This window comes from Podarcis muralis, chromosome 14, assembly GCF_964188315.1.
Source record: "Podarcis muralis chromosome 14, rPodMur119.hap1.1, whole genome shotgun sequence".
NCBI classification, from domain to species: domain Eukaryota; kingdom Metazoa; phylum Chordata; class Lepidosauria; order Squamata; family Lacertidae; genus Podarcis; species Podarcis muralis.
The window spans coordinates 49,217,376-49,234,787 of NC_135668.1; the positions used below are offsets into that span (position 1 = coordinate 49,217,376).

Here is a 17,412-nt window from a genome sequence, read left to right on the forward strand (position 1 = left end):
AGGAATTCGTTCATTATTATTCGTTCATTCCCCCCCCCCTTCAAAATATAGTCCGGCCCCCCACAAGGTCTGAGGGACAGTGGACCGGCCCTCCTGCTGAAAAAGTTTGCTGACCCCTGCTCTATCCCATGGGTAGGCAAACTAAGGCCCGGGGGCCGGATCTGGCCCAATCGCCTTCTCAATCCGGCCCGCGGACGGTCCTGGAGTCAGCGTGTTTTTACATAAGTAGACTCTGTCCTTTTATTTAAAATGCATCTCTCGGTTATTTGTGGGGACTGCCTGGTGTTTCTACTGTTACCGGACCCTACACTACATGAGTAGAATGTGTGTTTTTATTTAAAATGCATCTCTGGGTTATTTGTGGGGCATCGGAATTCGTTCATTATTATTCGTTCATCCCCCCCCCCCCTTCAAAATATAGTCCAGCCCCCCACAAGGTCTGAGGGACAGTGGACCAGCCCCCTGCTGGAAAAGTTTGCTGAGCCCTGGTTTACAACTGAGAAGGGCACCGTATCTGCGTGGAAGGAGCTGCGGAGCCCAAGACTACCTTGCAGGGCTGTTGTTGGCTGCCTCTCCCTCAGCTGGTCTTGCTCTGCATCTCAGGGCTGCTGTTGGTCCTCTCCCTCACCCTGGGCTAGGCGAAAGGGCCGGGTGGGTGAAGGATCCTGTCTCCCCACTCACCAAAGAGAGAGACAGACTTCGTGGAAAACTTTCCCAAACCTTCCGGGGAAAAAAGTCTAAGAGGGAGTGTCAAAAACATAGTTTTTTAAAAAGCTGCAGTAGAGGATCAGACTCCTAATCGCAAGGTCGTGGTTTGGAGGCTCACTCTGGGCAAGAGATTCCTGCATTGCGGAGGGTTGGACTAGATGCCCCTCGTGGTGTCTTCCAACTCTACAATTCTGTGGTACAATTATCAGCTCACCGCCCCCCGGCAAAAAAAGAGAAAACACCGACTGGGGCTGTCATACCCTCCAACATTTCTCCAATGAAAAGAGGGATGTCCCATTCCATAATGATAATTTTACTATTTACTACACATCTGTGTTGTCCCAGCCACTCTGGGCGGCTTCCAACATATATATAAAACTTCATTAAACATAAAAAACCTTCCCTATACTGTACAGGATTACCTTCAGACGGCTCGGGGGTTAGATAACTCCATACCCTCTAACATTTATCCAATGAAAATAGGGCCATCCTACAGAAAAGGGGGGCATTCCGGGATCAAATAAGAAACCAGTTATGGCTTCTCTAAATTACAGACATACCTGGAAAATAGGGACACTTGGGAAGGCCTGGGCTGTTGTAAGACAACCACCCCACTCCACCCTCTCAGGCTCACCTCTCTTCACCTGCGGCATAGGTAACAGTTATATAGGATTTATTTATCCCTTTCTAACCCAGGAAGCACCTATAAGACCTTTACGCCTCCACCCCTCCAAAGAAACCCACCACCGCACCCTAGTATGGCACGTTGGCCATAAACACTGATGGGAGTCCTTTATGGGCAGCCAGGAAACTGGTGAGAATGAAGCAGTCACCAAAGGGCTTGTTTGTGGCCAGAGCAACTGTACATCAGTTAAGGCTAGCAACATAATTATTAATTTTCAAAGCCTCATCAGTATAGGGCATGATAGGGCCTGGCAGGTGTCTGTAGGTCAAAAGGCAATGCTCTGCTGAGAGCCCCATGTTGATCTGTGACCTAATTTAGTTATGATACAGACCTATGCAACAGATGGGCAGGGAAAGAAAAGGGTGCAGTTAAGGAGCAAATGATCACAGGCTTCAGTGTCCAACATACTTCTGATTGCCTTTGAAGGTAGGATTTGGCCCAACATACTTCCCTGCCTACAGAATTAGAATTACGCAAGAACTGCAGATACAGGTTCTAGCTTTCCTTGGTCAGTTTTTGCCTTTCTTAAAAAAGCACACAACCCCCACACCCCTGCCCTGCCATAGTTCCCTTGCAGCAGCAGCAGCAAAGAGAGGACAGTGAGAAACATCACACAACACATCCTTGTTAAATTCATGTTTTTAATTTGGACACTGATAACTCTGGAAAAACTTCCTTTTCTGCAATTTGTCTATAAATACTCTTTAATACTCTGATTTACAAGATAGCTTTATAAAACCTTTTCAGTAAGACTTGGAAGATTCCACCCTCGGAAGCCACGCTGCCTGGGACAAGCCCCAGCCTGTTAGTCTTCTCTACAAGCACAATGCAACCATGCTTCATACTCTCATTTCTTTTAGCATCTGACAGTTTATAAGGGAAAGGTGTGTTGCTTGCTTGTGTGTGTGGAGAATGCAAGTCAAGCCAACCTGGGGCGGGGGGCGTGTTAAGTGCTAAATAATAAAGCAATTTCTAAAATGCTTGTTCCTTCCTGTGTCCTTTTAAGCTGCCCGTGGTACCTGTGGCCTTCCAGATTTTACTGGATTCAAACTCCCATCAACCCCAGCCAGCAAAGCCAGTAACAAAGCATGAAGGGAGTTGTAGTGCTGCAGCCACTCCCCATCACTTTTTAAAATGCAAGGACTTGTAGGTGGTCTTGTACAGAAGCATTTGCCAAATTAAGAGTAGACCTCAGAACGAATGCAGCCCTTTCCAAGTATCAAATTAAAGGCTGTTTTCTATGAAATGCCAAGTTTGCATAACACAAATGCAGAAACTGTTGACACAACATGGACTACAGTACATTATTATTCTGAAATGATTTTGAAATCCTGTTTTGGAAGGGTGAATTACAGCAGGTAATCTTTCTGTCCATCTCTGAATAAATATTTTAGCATTTAAAAGGTAAGAAGCTTGCAATTAAAATCAAGCTGTCTGCCAGCTGATGAGAACCTGTGCTTCACACACACCCCTTTATGGATTTTGGACTCCAAGCCCTCCCTCTCCCGTTTTGTGCTATTAGCCTAAACTGCTTTCGACAACTCCCTTCAACTTAAGACCACTTTGCTATGCAGCACAGAGCGCTACTGTCCTATAGATCTATAGTAATATAAGTCTATAGGCCCAAAGCCCTCCTGGGAATGTGGAACTGGCAATTGCATGTGCTGGATCCTGGCCACTTGCAGTGGATTGTGCATCACAATACAGGGGACAGAATTAAATTGCTAGTATTGGCCTTGCACTGTACTTCTTGCAGGCAAAGCTTTGCAAAAGTGAAATGAGGACCATGGTGCTTTGCTGTCAGGAGACGCTCTCCTTCACCCTAACCCCTTCGTGGGCTATGCTGGAGATGCCTTGCCTTCCTGCGTTCTTAACACACAAGGTGGTTTCAATTGGCCTGGAGTTACCTCTGGAGACTCTATTTCCTCCTGAAATAGGCTGAGGAAAGGACTGCTTTTCCCAAGCAAGTTGTGCCCCCCTATCTTAAAGCAAAGCAAAGGCACAGTTAATTCCTAGTCTCCAAGTGCGAGATCTTCTTAGGCATAAGATGAGAGAGAAGCCTAAGCGAAGGAGCAGCTGTTTGTACAGCCTGGGATATTTGCCCCAAAGCACTCAAAGAACCTCCATTACTGTGCATAGACAGTCAACTCGTGGATCAAAACTGGAGGGGGGGTAGGGTGGAAAAGCAGTGAAGAGGTTCACAAACCCAGCCATACTCTCCCCCATCCACTTCCCTATCAGCATCCAAGCTTGCACTCTTCTGTGTCAGGCTAACAGACGTATCTGGATGTCATATTACGTCCTGCGGCCATGCAAAGCACTTCAGATCCGTCTCCTTTGAAGGTGAAGAGGAAAACCCCCACTGCCATTCAGATCCATTGGAATACATTTCCAACCTCAGTCTACAGGATCAGTGCCAGCCAAAGCCCATTTGCCACATTTCCTCAAGCTCTTCATATCTCTCCCGTCCCCCAGAAAATAGCAGGCAGCTTCTTAAGACTGCTCTGATTTGCAGGGGAGGGAAGGGAGAAATTGGCCTCTCTGCCATGTTTGTCTCCATGAAAGGGTGTCCTGCGTGGTTAATGTGAGCACTCCCACACACTCCTGTTAAGGCTTCAGTTAGCAAATCTGCCACTGCAATGTACAGTACATGGTTGGGGGGGGGAGAGCAAGCCTGAACTAAGGGGGGAAAAATGATTCAACCCTATTCCGTTAAGGGGCTTTGCTTTCTCTCCCGTACATTGTATGCAAAAAATACTCTTTAAAATGCTCAATAACTTGTTTCAGAAGATACAGGACAGGCAGGGCTATGTGTACACTGCTCTAAATGTATTAGAACTCTGTATCCTGGCAATCTAAATTCTGCACCAAGACAGACAAAAGTTCTGCAGTCTGCACAGCAGATGTCAATTGAGCAAGCATGCACACCATTTCTTTTCTTTTGCACAATATATTCTGCCTTTGTTGGCTGAGGAGGAAATAAGGAACTACAGTCATATAGCACTACCCCACCACTAGTCCTACCCTAAATCCACCCCCTCCTCCTCTCAACCACTGAAACCTTATACAACTCTGTCTTCCAAACCGTCCCTAGGCATTTCCCGCACTTTCAAACATATCAAAGCCATGGGGGCTAGAAATTCGCTCTTGAACTACTGAAAGCCACATGGCTTACAACAATCTGCACTTTCTCCTGTGCTCCCTCATTATTGCAGAGCACACAGAGCCCTGCATGTAGAGAGGAGAGAAATTATCTCTCAGCCCCAAGTGCCATTACTATTTTCTGAAATCCAAGCCACTATGAATGACAGCAATGCCACAGGACAAGAGCAGATCCCAAATGGGGCAGCCACTGTAAGTCTTAACTTTGGGCAGACTCCCAGGAAAGGTACCAGTACCTTCCTTGCACACAGACCTGCTTTAAGCTGCCTTGTAAATCCTACAAGTGCCTACAAAGGCATAAAGGAAAAACTGAAAAGAGCTGGGCATTTTTCTGCAAAAGGCTCAGCTGCACAACAGTCTTGATCTACCAAGTGACAGGGTAGTTGCCTCCGTCTCCTGGCCCAGCCAATGGTACATATAATCAAGACGATTCTGGGAAAACCCTCTGTGGATGAGTGCCATGTTAAGCAGGCCAGCAACTTTTAGACTCACTCACTCTCACACGTATTAGACCACCACAAACACACAAGCTCCACACAAAATTTGGCACACAAGCCTTATGTTTCCGAACATTTTCAAGTCCTTGGAGAGCAGTTTATTTTAATGGAGAGTTAGGTTTTTCCCTGATAGAAATCATAGCAAACATCAAATGTTTCCTGTAGCATGAGAAACGGGAGCATGTGCATGGAGCTGAATATTCACACCACCGCTAAGCAATTACGCTGGGATGAGCGGGTGTCAACACTGCTGGATTGTTGCACAGAGAGATCACCACCATCAACCAACACTGACTTTTCACTGCTTTCACCATGAGGGGGTTCAGGGAAAGCAGCCATGGTAAAAATGTAATGAGAGACAATTTGCATATACCATTGAGTCTTTTTGAGGGGGGATGGCCATAAAAATAGCTCTCTGTCTCTCTTTTTTTGTACGAAGTCCTTAAAGTTTTTCCTTTAAGATCTGAGACTTTGCATAAGCATCATTATGTTTCCCACTATGATGGCCTGTTAGCCATTCCCCCCTTGGTGCAATCCAAGACAACGGCTTACGCCTCTGTGACTGGCTAGCGTTCCTGAGAGATGCAGCCTTGCTAGCCAACAGGAACGGGCAATTTGCTAGGCCCTCCTCCTCTTGGCCAACTGCTTCCCGTAGTGGATGCCGCAGCTGGGTGTGATGCACACAAGAGCCTCATGCAATGCTGAGGCTTGAAAGGAAAGGGCATCTGTGGATGACTTGCTCTCAAGTAGAACCCATGAGCTGCAGCAAAGTGCGGAGAGACATAAGCCGGCAGCAGCTTACGTTTCCTCTACTCTAAGGAAATCCAGCTGGGCGCAGCCATTTCCTCCTCCGAAAGGGGCAGAAGAGTTTTCAGTGGTAAAGAGACTAGCTGTGCAATAAGAAAAGTGCATTTGAATGGTAGCTTTAAAACCAGATTAAAGTATCAAGTTTGCCACGCAGCTGGAGGAAGGGTCAGGCTCCGGCAGCCTCAGGCTTCACATTCACGCTCTCACACCAGTCCGGTAGCCCGACAGGAGAAGAGCCTGGAGTCTCCTGTCCTGACAGGGACATCGCAGTTGTCTTAACAGAGCATGCTCTCTCTCTCTCTCTCTCCCCCTGGCCCCACTGGCCATCTCTCGGCGCCACTCTTGGTATCGCTGTCACCGGAATTCGTAAATGGGTGCGCTGTACTCTGGGACATGAGTCAAATTCAGAGACTGATACCTGAGGGGACAAGCAAAGAGGATTTTAATGATATAATCTACCCCTTATTCTGCTTAATGAGGGCAACAGTTTTCAAACCCGGGAACTTGTTGCCACACTGCAGACCCCTGCTCAACAGCCCCAGCACTCTTGCCTAGTTTTAACATACTGGCTTATTCAGAAGATGGTAACCATGGGTTCCTGGTTTCACTGCTTGCACCATGAAGGAAGGAGCACCAAGTGCAGGCAAGAGGCTCATTCCTATCCCAGCTTATTAGGCCAATATGGGATTGTCTGAACATGACCAACGTGTAGATTGCCTTGGCACAGTGTCTTAAGCAGTCCCAGTTCAGCTGAGCAAAGCAGTAAAGTTGCAGTGAGCAACTTTCAGCTGGTGAGCCCCAATTAAGCATGGGCCACACTGAAGAGGAAGAATTGGGTGAACTCTCCAAGTGCACTCCCAATTCTTCATTTCCAGCACTAGTAGAACCTGTTGCCCTTTTCTCCTCTTGCCTGTTTCATTAAGATCTGCCTTTACTGAGCTGCGTTTACAAGGAATGCCCTCAGCTGTGCCGGATGGGCATTATAACAAGACCCCATACGCAGATAGACTCTGTATGTGGGCAACCACAGGTAGAAGACATTCTTTATTATTTATTATACTTCCCGTTATACACAGAACCTAGGAGATGTTTCTAACTCCCCTGTTTGTTCAAGAAAGCAGTCTCTCCTTGGTGGAGACGGTTCAGTGGCTGTTGTCTAATGCTTAAGTGTCGCATAAAGTGACTCTTTTTGCATTGGCAGCAAGAAAGTTTAGGAGGAGGAATAGGACAAAATAGCAGTAACTTGTAAGGAAGATTCAGAGGTCTAAATTGAAATGCACTGTATGTGGTTGTGGAGGCTCCTCATTTATAGGCTCGCTTGCAATACACGATTCTAGTTGTTTAAGCAAAGTTGTTTAAGCAATAACAATATTGTATTTTATATTGTCTGTGTCGTGGCCTTCGGCTACCACAATAAAGTTATTGAGTTTAGTGCCCTTTTCTCTTGCCCTGCAGAATAAAAGAAAGTCCTCCAGCCAGTGCTCCACAGAGGCAGCCCCTTACCATTCTGAACTCCTGTGATAGTAATAGCCTTCTATAGATGCTGCAGATTTCTGGAAGCATATGTAATAGAATCCAGCAAAGGAAGCACCGCTGATGTCTTTGATGGTGTGATCAGGGACCAGGAACTGTTCCTGCACAAGAGTTAACAAAATTTTGAAAAGCTAGAAGGGATAGTTTTTTTCACTGCAGCAAGCGTCTGCTGGAAATTTTTCTACAGAAAAATAGAAACCCCCCCGGGACTGGTCTGCTATAGCTTTCATTGGGCACCAGCCCCTAGTTAAGTGTTTGCATGCACACACAGTACAGCTCACACTGAACTGCCAGTAATAAAGATATTCACAAATATTCCAATATAAATAATTTCAAAGTAAATGGCATTTAACACACATTAAGTATTACTTTACTATATTTTTTTCATCAAATATTTCTGTTCATCTACTTTTAACTATGAACAAAAATTTGAGATATTGGTACAGCAAGTGAAAGCACAATGTATTTTTGTAGCTTTGTTTACTCCACAAAAAAAGTCCGGAAAAATTCTGGGGAAATTTCAGGATCAAACTCCACCAATTTTCTTCACAGGACACTACAACCCTGCAGCCTGACTGCATAAAAGGGGACATAAGAGTGCTGCTGCTCTGCTCTTGTTTTCTGCAGTGCTCTGGACTTGGGGCCAAGAGAGAACAAGGACTACACTGGAGGTGCAGGGGGCTTCTTCCTTCCTTGTAGGGTCCTGTGCAGGAAGCCTGACTGTCTAAAACAAGCTGATTCCTGTACTGAAAGGGTTGGATTGGATGATTCTCCCTCTCCAACTCTATAATTCTATACTGCATGCTGTCACTGCACACTATACTGAGGAATTTCAGAGATGTTTGCCCTCCCTGCTGGATGTGGAGGAGGAAGGAAACCTTGTGTTATCCTTCCATCCTGCCTGCAGCAACCCAATTAGGCAGCAAGACCAACTAAGATAGATTACCCTATACCTCCTAGGGGTGTGCCTGCGCTAAGTGACAGTTAGACTGTCACACAGGCCCTCTAGCAACACACCCTATGTGAATGCACATGAAGAACTTACCTTCCACCTCATAAAGACAAAGTCATCGTTCTTCAGATCCTCATAATCAAAGTCATCAGAGTTAAATGTTTTTGCGTACTGGTAAAAGGCTGGGAACTTCCCCTAGAAGCAAAAGGGACACACAGTGCTTACACTTCCGGAGGAAAGATGTGTGCTGCATGACTCCAGACACCAGCCAGACCCTGGATGCCACCCACTAAAGGAATCAATTTCCAGAGAAGGATGCCAAAGTTCCCTCTTCCCTGTCCACCCTCTCTATTTGCTGATCATGGCAGAATTGAAATCTTTCCCATAAAACCCAGCCTTCGGCGTGCAGCTACAAACTCAGCCTCAGTCACGCCAAACAGCTGGGATGCAGCGACATCACAGCCTTCCTCAAGAAGGCAGCCAGTAAGAACAAAAAATAACACTAAAATGAGAGCTATGTAATTATGTGTCATTTCTTTTAAGAGTTGTTCTTTGTCAATTTCCTTCTGTGTTTGGCTAGCGCAGATACATCTGGTAAGAAGCTGTCCAGAACCTGCTGCCAATTCCTACCCTAGAGACCGGAGGCAAAAAAAACAACAACAAACCACCAACCAAAGTCACCAAGAGTAGTTCCTCACTTGAAGTCCTAATTCAGCTAAACTAAGGCCCAACGCTGTCCAGATGGGTGTAGTTCTCACTGAGCTGGTAAACCTGTGCTTGAAGTATACCACCTCAGACTACCAGGGACTCTTCCTCTACCCTTAAAACACATTCCTTCTTGTAGAAAGGGAACAAATAAGGGAGAAGACTAAATTAGAACCCTTCTTTCCAGCGCCTAGATGGAGGGAATTTGCCAACTACGTGAGCCTGCACCTGCAGCCTGAAGTGGCACAGCCCAGGCACATAGCTAGGCCCAAGGAACTCACCCAATGTTTACGATCCACATCTTCATCTGCGTCCCACTTCCGCGTTAAAAACGGGTGCTTTTTACTAATTATTTCCCCTTCAAAGAAAGTTGTAAGGGTTGGGTATTCCTGTAAGTGAACAAAGCAAGGGCATTATGAGCACATACAACCGTCCCAGGCAAGTTTCCTTACCTTTGCAAGGAAGTTAGGAGAGGGCTTTGTAAAGGAATGAAACACACAGAACATCAGTTTTGGCCTAAAATACTCTGCCTCAAGCACATACCTCCGTAAGGCCTTTAATCTTCAAGTATCCACAGAGATAGGAGTTCTCCATGTCCACGTGCTGGAAGACAAAGCAGAAAACCACCCATGACTTTGTGACAAGTTAAAGAACAATCAGCACACCAACAAACTCAAGTGGTACTAATGCACCACTTGCTGTTCCTAGTGTCTCAATGTGAAGACTAATCGGAACTGAGGGAAGGTGATAGGAGTTTCTTTTATCTATGCACCCTATTTTCCACAGTGGCCATCTCCAGAAAGCCCACAAACAGCACTTGCAGGCAACATCCCTCCTCCATTGTTACTCTCCATCAGCTGGTATTCAGAGGTATCTTGCCCCTGCACAGCTCTCATGTCCAACATCTATGGATACATCTAATTCCAAGCATGTATCCAATTCAAATTTGGGTCATAGGATACAAGTTGCTGGCTGCTCCTACAGAACCACTGGGATCCCCCACTCAAAGGAACCCTCCAGAACGAGAGAACAGTGAAGTCTCTCAGCCAGCTTTCTAAAGGCAATTTTTGAACAATACTACTTGTTTCCAAGCAACAGCAGGTTAGGATTCATTTTTATTTGCTTGGGAACCATCCCTACAAGGACAGGGAGGCCAAGTGTTCTGAATATGAGCATCAGCTTTCTAGGTACCCAGGAAAATTCCAGCCCTACTTTGAGATGCCACAGCACTAAAACCAGTTATACTGCTTCCCCACGCTCCCTGGCTTTCATTAATCTGGAAAAGGAGATTGGGGTAGAGGACGGTTCTTTGGCTTCCAAGGGAATGGCAGCAGAGTTAGGAAACTGACTCATTCTACTGATTTACAGGCTGCCACGCTGACTACACAGATTCACTGAGATGGCTCAGGAAAAGGATGAGTCAAGGCAAGAGCTTGAGACACTTCACTGTCCTCTCCACTCAGTCTTGCAAGCTTGCAGGTTCTTGCCTTAGAAAGTGTCTATTAACTTGACCCTTCCATTCAGCTTTTTGCTCCTTGTCTCTGCCTCTCAAAATGGACAGGGGACTGGAGCAGACCTCCTGTGATGAAATATTACAATATTTGGAGCTTTTTAGTTTAGAAAAAAAAGTTTGGGTGGACATGATAGAGGAGTAAGGATCATTGCTGTGACGTTTTGGGCATCCCTTTCAGACCTTTTTATACTGAGAGGTCTATTCAGCTTAATTGTTTTCAAGATGATGAATCATTTTGTACTGTTTTTAATGTTTTACTTTGCCTGTATATGTTGTTGTACATCACCTTGATGTTATATGAGAGGGCAGTTCATAATTTTTTTTAAATCAATAAGCCATAGCAGCAACAGAACTGGAAAGTACCAAGCATAAAAGCATAATTTGACCTGTCGACAAATATAGCACTGGATGCAATGAAAAACAATGACCAGTGGGTGCTATTAGCGGCGCCTGACCTTAAGACTGTGACATTGTTTGTCTGTGCTTAGCCCCCCACCCCACCCCCTTGACAGCAGTCTGAAGTCACACTACCACAGCTCTCTAGCTGAAACAATAGCATTGTTTGTCTGGTTCTAAGCACTACCCATGAGACACATACAGTCATACTTCAAACCCTTTGGAGGAAGAGAACGGCACATGTGTAATCTAAAAACAGAAGAACTGAATCTCCTGGATCAGACCAAAGGATCACTAGGCCTAGCATTCCATTTTTAACAGCGGCAAGCCAGAGAACTCTAGGAAACTCACAAGCAGAGTTTGACCATCCCCAGTTTGAGCCTGATGGCTTGTACAGAGACACAAACTGTGTGGAGTTGTGGATATGTGACAGAAATTCAGAAAGGTCAAAGTAGATTCTTCCAGAGAATCATTGTGGGCCCTAAGAGTAATTTTGTCCTGGCAACATGCTACCGTCCCCTTGATCATTCAACTTCAAAAGAGGAAACTTCCCCAAAATGAGGGGATTGGGGAAAAAGAAACTGAATGGGAAAGTCAAGAGGGTCAAATTACCCCAAATGTTTGGGAGTTGTTTAAGACCACAATATTATAAGCTCATCTATACCACAGATCAAGAAATGTATCACCCAGGGCCAAGAGAATGCCTGCGTGTTTAATGAGCAATGCTAAAAAAGCTAGTAGAGGCAGGAACGTGTCCTTTAGAACATGGAAGCTTTGTTCAAATGAAGAGGCTAGAAAGGAATACAAACTTTGGCGAAATAAATACAAGCAGATAATAAGGGATGCAAAAGAAGAGGAAAGAATTTGAGGAGCACATTCCTATGTAGGTGTTTATAAGATAATGCTAGGTGCCTCTGAGTCAAGATGAGCAAGTGTGTCTTCTACAAAGGTTAAGTCATGTCTCACTAACCTTTTAGAGTTCTTTAAGAGTGTCAACAAGCACACAGATGATCCAGTTGACACTGCAAACTTTCAAAAAGCTTTTGACAAAGTACTTCACGAAAGACACTCGAGTAAGCTTGGCAGGCACTGAATTAGAAGAGAAGAGGTCTTCTTGAGGATGAGTAACTGGTTAAGAAATAGGAATCAGAGAGTAGGAATAAATGGATAGATCTCCTAATGGGGTATATATAACATGGAATCCCTCAAGGATTGCTATTGGGACCTGTGATTTTTAATTTGTTCAGGAAAAAATCTAGAATCAGAAGTGAGTTTGCAGATTATACCAAATTGTCTGTGGTGGTTAAAACAAGAAGGAATTGCAGATAACTCCAATAGGATATTTCCAAACTGAGTGAATGGGCAGTAAAACAGTAAAAGCAATTCCATGTAAAAAAAGCAAATTGGGGCAAAAATCCCTTTATTTGACATATAATGCCAGTGCCACTACGCAAAATATATGATGATGCAGCCATACTTGGAATACTGTGTACAGTTCTGGTCATCTCACCTCAAGAAGGATATTGTAGAACTGGAAAAGGTTCAGAAATGGACAACCAAAATGATCAAGGGGATGGAGTGACCCCCTTCTGACGAATGGTTCCAACACTAGGGGATCTTTAGTTTTGAGAAAAGGTGATTAAGAAGAGACATGACAGAAGCGTATAAAATTATGCATGGCATTGAGAAATTAGATAGAGGTAATACTAACACCCAGGAATATCCAAGAAAGCCGAATGTTGGGAGATTCAGGACAGACAAAAGGATGTAATTTTTCCACATAGTAAACTATGAAATTCACTCACACAAAGGCAGTGAGGGCCACATTGTGGATGGTTTTAAAAGAGGATTAGACAAATTAATGAAGCATAAGACTATCAGTGGTACTAGACACAATGGCTGGGTTTTGCCTCCACTGTTGAAGGCAGCATTTCTCTGAATACCAGCTGTTAGAAATCACAGGCAGGGACAGGGGGGTTACACTCAGTTCCTGCTTTCAGGCTTCCCATGGAGATTTGGTTGGTCACTGTGAGAACAGGATGCCGGACTAGGTGGGCTACTGGCCGGATCTTATTATTTGGGAAGGTGAGAAATAAAACAAAAGCCACTCTCATAAATACTCATTTACACACCACTTTTGAGCATTCAAAGTGATTACTGTGAATTAATTATTACAACAACCAGAAATTATAGGTCAGGATCATCCCCATTTTTGAAACAGGGATCTTTCCCTGTAAAGAAGTTACAGGGATTGAATCTGGGGTCTCTTCCATGCAGAACATAGCTTTATTACAGGCAGCCCCCCATTTACTATGTTCCAAGGCTCTGTGTGTAACAGTGAAATCACGTATAACTGGAACCCCCTGAAAAAGTATGCAAATGCCCTGCCCTTTTAAGTGACGTTTCAGTGACATCTTTACAACATGCCTGGGTCACTTTGGGTTTGGTGTGATGAACATATACACAGGTGACACACATACTGAACATGTGTAAATGGGGGGGGGGGGCTAACTGTACCGTACTATGGCCCATCCTCTAGAAATGAAGATTTAATTCCTCATGGAACGTATGGAAGTCAGATCTGGTCCACGTCCACCGAGCTCAGCAATATCTGCACTGACTGGGTGTGGCTCTCCAGGATTTCAGACAGGGGGTTTTCACAGCCCTACCTAGAGATGCTGGGTATTGAATCTGGGTGCCTTTACACACAGAACATGTGCCCTGCCACTTAGCTGCAGGCTCAGAGAGAACCAGCTCTTACTTACCACCACCTAGTGAGCATATAGCAAGAACCAGACGCAAGGCAAAAGATTTGTAGCTCACAGTGTATGTAGTCTTATACACATCTACTCAGCAGTTAAGTTCCACTGACTTCACTGGAACCCAAAGGTGACATGTGGCAGTATGTGGGTGGGTGGCCAGGGCCGCATGCCAGTGAGTATAGCCTAAAGTGAGAATGGGTAAGGGCTATTCACACATCTTGTCACTGGAGAAACAGAGAGCTTATTTATTTTATTTCAACAATTTATATATTGCCTAATACCACGATCTCCAGGTGAGGTACAAGGTTACCAAAAAGAGAGAGAACAGAACAGAGATAAAATTAACCATTAAAACTCCAAGCCATGGAGGACTACTAGAGTGGCTTCCTTGAAGAATGCATTTATTGGGCGGTGCTTTAGATATTCCAAGTTAAATGTGTAATGAGTACCCTAGCATCACTTCCAGCCCCATTACTCTTTCAACTACTTCCTCACCCAGTTTACCTCTTGCAGTACCAAGTGACAAAGACCTTTTCAAGCTCCCTGAGATTAATTAATCTCAAATTCAGTGAGAGGGAGAAGACTGCCCCTCTACCCATCCTAGTAGCAGCAAAATACTGTAGAATTTCCAGAAGGAAGACATAGGGCTGACACACCTTTCTTTAAAAACCTGGTCTACAACTGTATGCTTGGGAGCAAGCACTCCCACTGAGACCTGCTCCTGGGCAAGCCTGTCTGTGAACGATGGCAGCCCACCTCCTAAGATCAGAGGGAGAGGCTCTGTATCTCATGCAGCGAGGGCAGGAGTGAGTACAGCTGGGTGGGGCCAGAAGAAGGGTCCTTCAGTGGCTACACCCAAATTATGGGGCAATTCATCTTGCAAAGTGTGTCCGCCCTCCTTTCCTGTTTTTGTCAGCCACTGAAGACATTTTTATTCTGACAGGATTTTATTTTATGAAGCTTTAGGATTTTTAAAACTGTTGAACCCATCTTTGGGGGATTTTTAAAAAACAAAATCATAAGATGTTGCAAGCCACCCTGAATGGAAGATAACTGGAAGCATTATAGGCAGATTGAACTGCAAGTCATTTGGGAGCACAATGTTCTTGCTAGCATATGAAGCTATATTACAGTGGTACCTCGGGTTAAGTACTTAATTCGTTCCGGAGGTCCGTTCTTAACCTGAAACTGTTCTTAACCTGAAGCACCACTTTAGCTAATGGGCCTCCTGCTGCTGCAGCGCCGCCGGAGCACGATTTCTGTTCTCATCCTGAAGCAAAGTTCTTAACCTGAAGCACTATTTCTGGGTTAGCGGAGTCTGTAACCTGAAGCGTATGTAACCCAAGGTACCACTGTATATTATTACAATATGTATGTGGGTAATCGTCTTTTGTAAGCTACTGGGGGTACGGGCTTTGCCCTGAAAAATGGCATATAAATACAATACTACAATACTACATGGACAGCATAAAAATAAAATGCTTTAAAAAACTGAAAAATAAACCACCACCACACCAGCAGAGCTGCTGTGGTGAGAGGGAGGTTTCATTCTTTCAGATGTGGCAGAGGGCAGTAGGTGCATCACAGCTGCGCTAGTGACATGTGAGCAGCCCTCCTGAATCAGACCAAAGTTGCATTGTATCTGGCTCCTGTTTCTCACAGTGACCAACCAGATACCTCTTGGAAGCCCACAAGAATGAGCACAACCGTACACTCTCCCCAATCATGTTCCTCAGCACTCTGAACTTAATGACACATCTCTTCTGATACCGGAGATAGTACACAGTCATAAGCAATAGCCACTGACAGCCTTAACCTCCACCAACTTATCCAAGCCACTGCCTAAACCATGCAAAATAGTGGCAATCACTACATCTTGTGGGAGCAGATCCCAGCCTAACAATGCGCTGTGTGACCAAGTCCTTCCTTTCATCTGTCCTGAATCTTCAAACATTCCGCTCCAACGGAGGACCGCACTCAGTCCCAACGTATTTCTATTTAGCACTCAGCTTTGCTTCTGCCTCTGTGAAAAAGCTACTCCAGGCAGTGAGAGCAGGAAAGCTGCTCATGAAGAAATTTGTTAGAGGCAGCCGAGCTTGATAATATGCAAGCCATGCAAAGTGACAAAAACTCAAAGCACGGATGCATCAGGCCAGTGGCCCATCTAGTCCAGCATCCTATTCTCGCAGTAGCTAAGAAGAGGTCTATAAGAAGCCTGCAAGGAGAGCCTAAATGCCAGAGCACTCTCCCCATCGGCGATTCCCAGCCGCTCGTACTGAGACACACTGCCTTCAACAGCAGAGGCAGAACATTTTGGACAATGCCCATTGACAAGCTTTATCCTCCTTCGTAAGTACACCTAGCCTCCTTTCAAACGCCACCCAGGCTGTCAGCTGTCAAGGCAACCTGTGGCAGTGAGTTCACCAGCTAAACTCTACGGCTCCTGCTGCATGAAGAAACCCTTCCTCCCATCTGCCACAAGCCATCCATTTGAAGAAGCCGGTTGCCAAGTCCTAAGAACGCCAAGAAGAGCCTGCAGCACAGCTAGTCCTCAGCGCCCTGTCCTTGTACAGAAGAAGAGCCAGAGGCACACCAAGTCTCCAGCATCCCATGGACCAAGTAGATGCCCATTACAGGGAAGACCACAAGCAGGATCCCAGCGCAAGAGCCCCTCCTGCAGCTGGTATTGGCAAGCATTTGCTGACACGGATAGCCATGGTGGCTAGTAGCCACCGATGGCTCCTCTCCTTGGTGAATCTGCCCGACCTTCTTTCGAAGCCAGAGAAGGGAAGCAGGTGCAGGGGGCGAGACTACTATGGCAGGGCTGTCAACTTGAAAAAAATATAAATGGGGGGGTCCCCCTCCCAGGTAAGCCTTGCCCCACATAACCCATCACACACACCATTTGAATGAATTTCGGGGGGCTTAGCTCCCTCAACTATTTCATTGGGGCGGGGGGGGAAGGAACCTCGGCCCCCTAGGCATTCTCCTCAAACAACCACACAGGGCTGGCGAAGCGAGCCCCGTCCTCGGCCTGGTGGCTGCCCCTGCCTCCTGAGGCAGGGAGTTCCGCAGTCCTAGTGTGTGGGTGGGGGGTGGGGAGGGAGAGAGGTGTGTGGGGTTTGGGCGGCGCTGCCTGCCTGCCTGCCTCTCTCCGGCCGCGCTGCTGACCTGGACGACCACCTCCACCTCGTAGGCGTTGCCCTTGGAGCGCTGCTGCCCGCGGAACTTGGCGCCGCTGTAGAGGCGGCTGGTGCTGACGCCGGGCTGCGCCGTGTTGATGGGCGGCGGCGGCTCGAGGCGGGCGGCGGACGAGGCTCCTCCCGGGGCCTCCGGAGGGCAGCGGCAGGCGCTCCGCACCGGCATCTCGGGCGGGTCCCCCGGCGCCAGCGCGGCGCGGGCAGCGAGCACCGTCCTCGCCTTCCTCCCCTCGCCCGGCCGGCCTGCCTCCGACGCGGCTCGGCCTGGCTCGGCCTCTGTTTTCCCCTCACAGCCCTTTCCTCCCCCTCAGCGGCGTCGCCGCCGCCTCCTCTTCCTCCCGCCGCTCATGATTGGCCCGCCGTGCGGCGGCGCTCGAACCCCATTGGGTGCCCGGCGTCACGTGGGGGGTAGGAGGGCGGGGGAGGGAAAGGGATGTTTTTTTTTTTTAAGGAAGGCAAGACGCCGCCGGGCTTTTCTCTTTCCACTCCCTC

At 46.5% G+C, this 17,412-nt stretch overlaps 1 protein-coding gene across 2 annotated transcripts; it reads right to left on the reverse strand.

Annotated features, from left to right (window-relative positions):
* Window positions 1-2,014: 2,014 nt before the first annotated feature.
* Window positions 2,015-17,242, reverse strand: GID4 (GID complex subunit 4 homolog). Of its 2 annotated transcripts, XM_028705462.2 has the most exons (6): window positions 16,892-17,242; window positions 9,593-9,652; window positions 9,331-9,438; window positions 8,438-8,539; window positions 7,363-7,493; window positions 6,157-6,277 (listed from the first exon to the last, which is right to left on the reverse strand). In XM_028705462.2, exons 1-6 carry the CDS (start codon window positions 17,084-17,086, stop codon window positions 6,214-6,216), a joined length of 660 nt encoding a protein of 219 aa, XP_028561295.1. In that variant the 5' UTR covers window positions 17,087-17,242; the 3' UTR covers window positions 6,157-6,213. The 2 variants fall into 2 exon arrangements, with proteins under 2 accessions (XP_077774804.1, XP_028561295.1); XM_077918678.1 differs by lacking the exon at window positions 7,363-7,493 and having other exon boundaries at window positions 2,015-6,277.
* Between the last annotated feature and the right edge of the window lie 170 nt (window positions 17,243-17,412).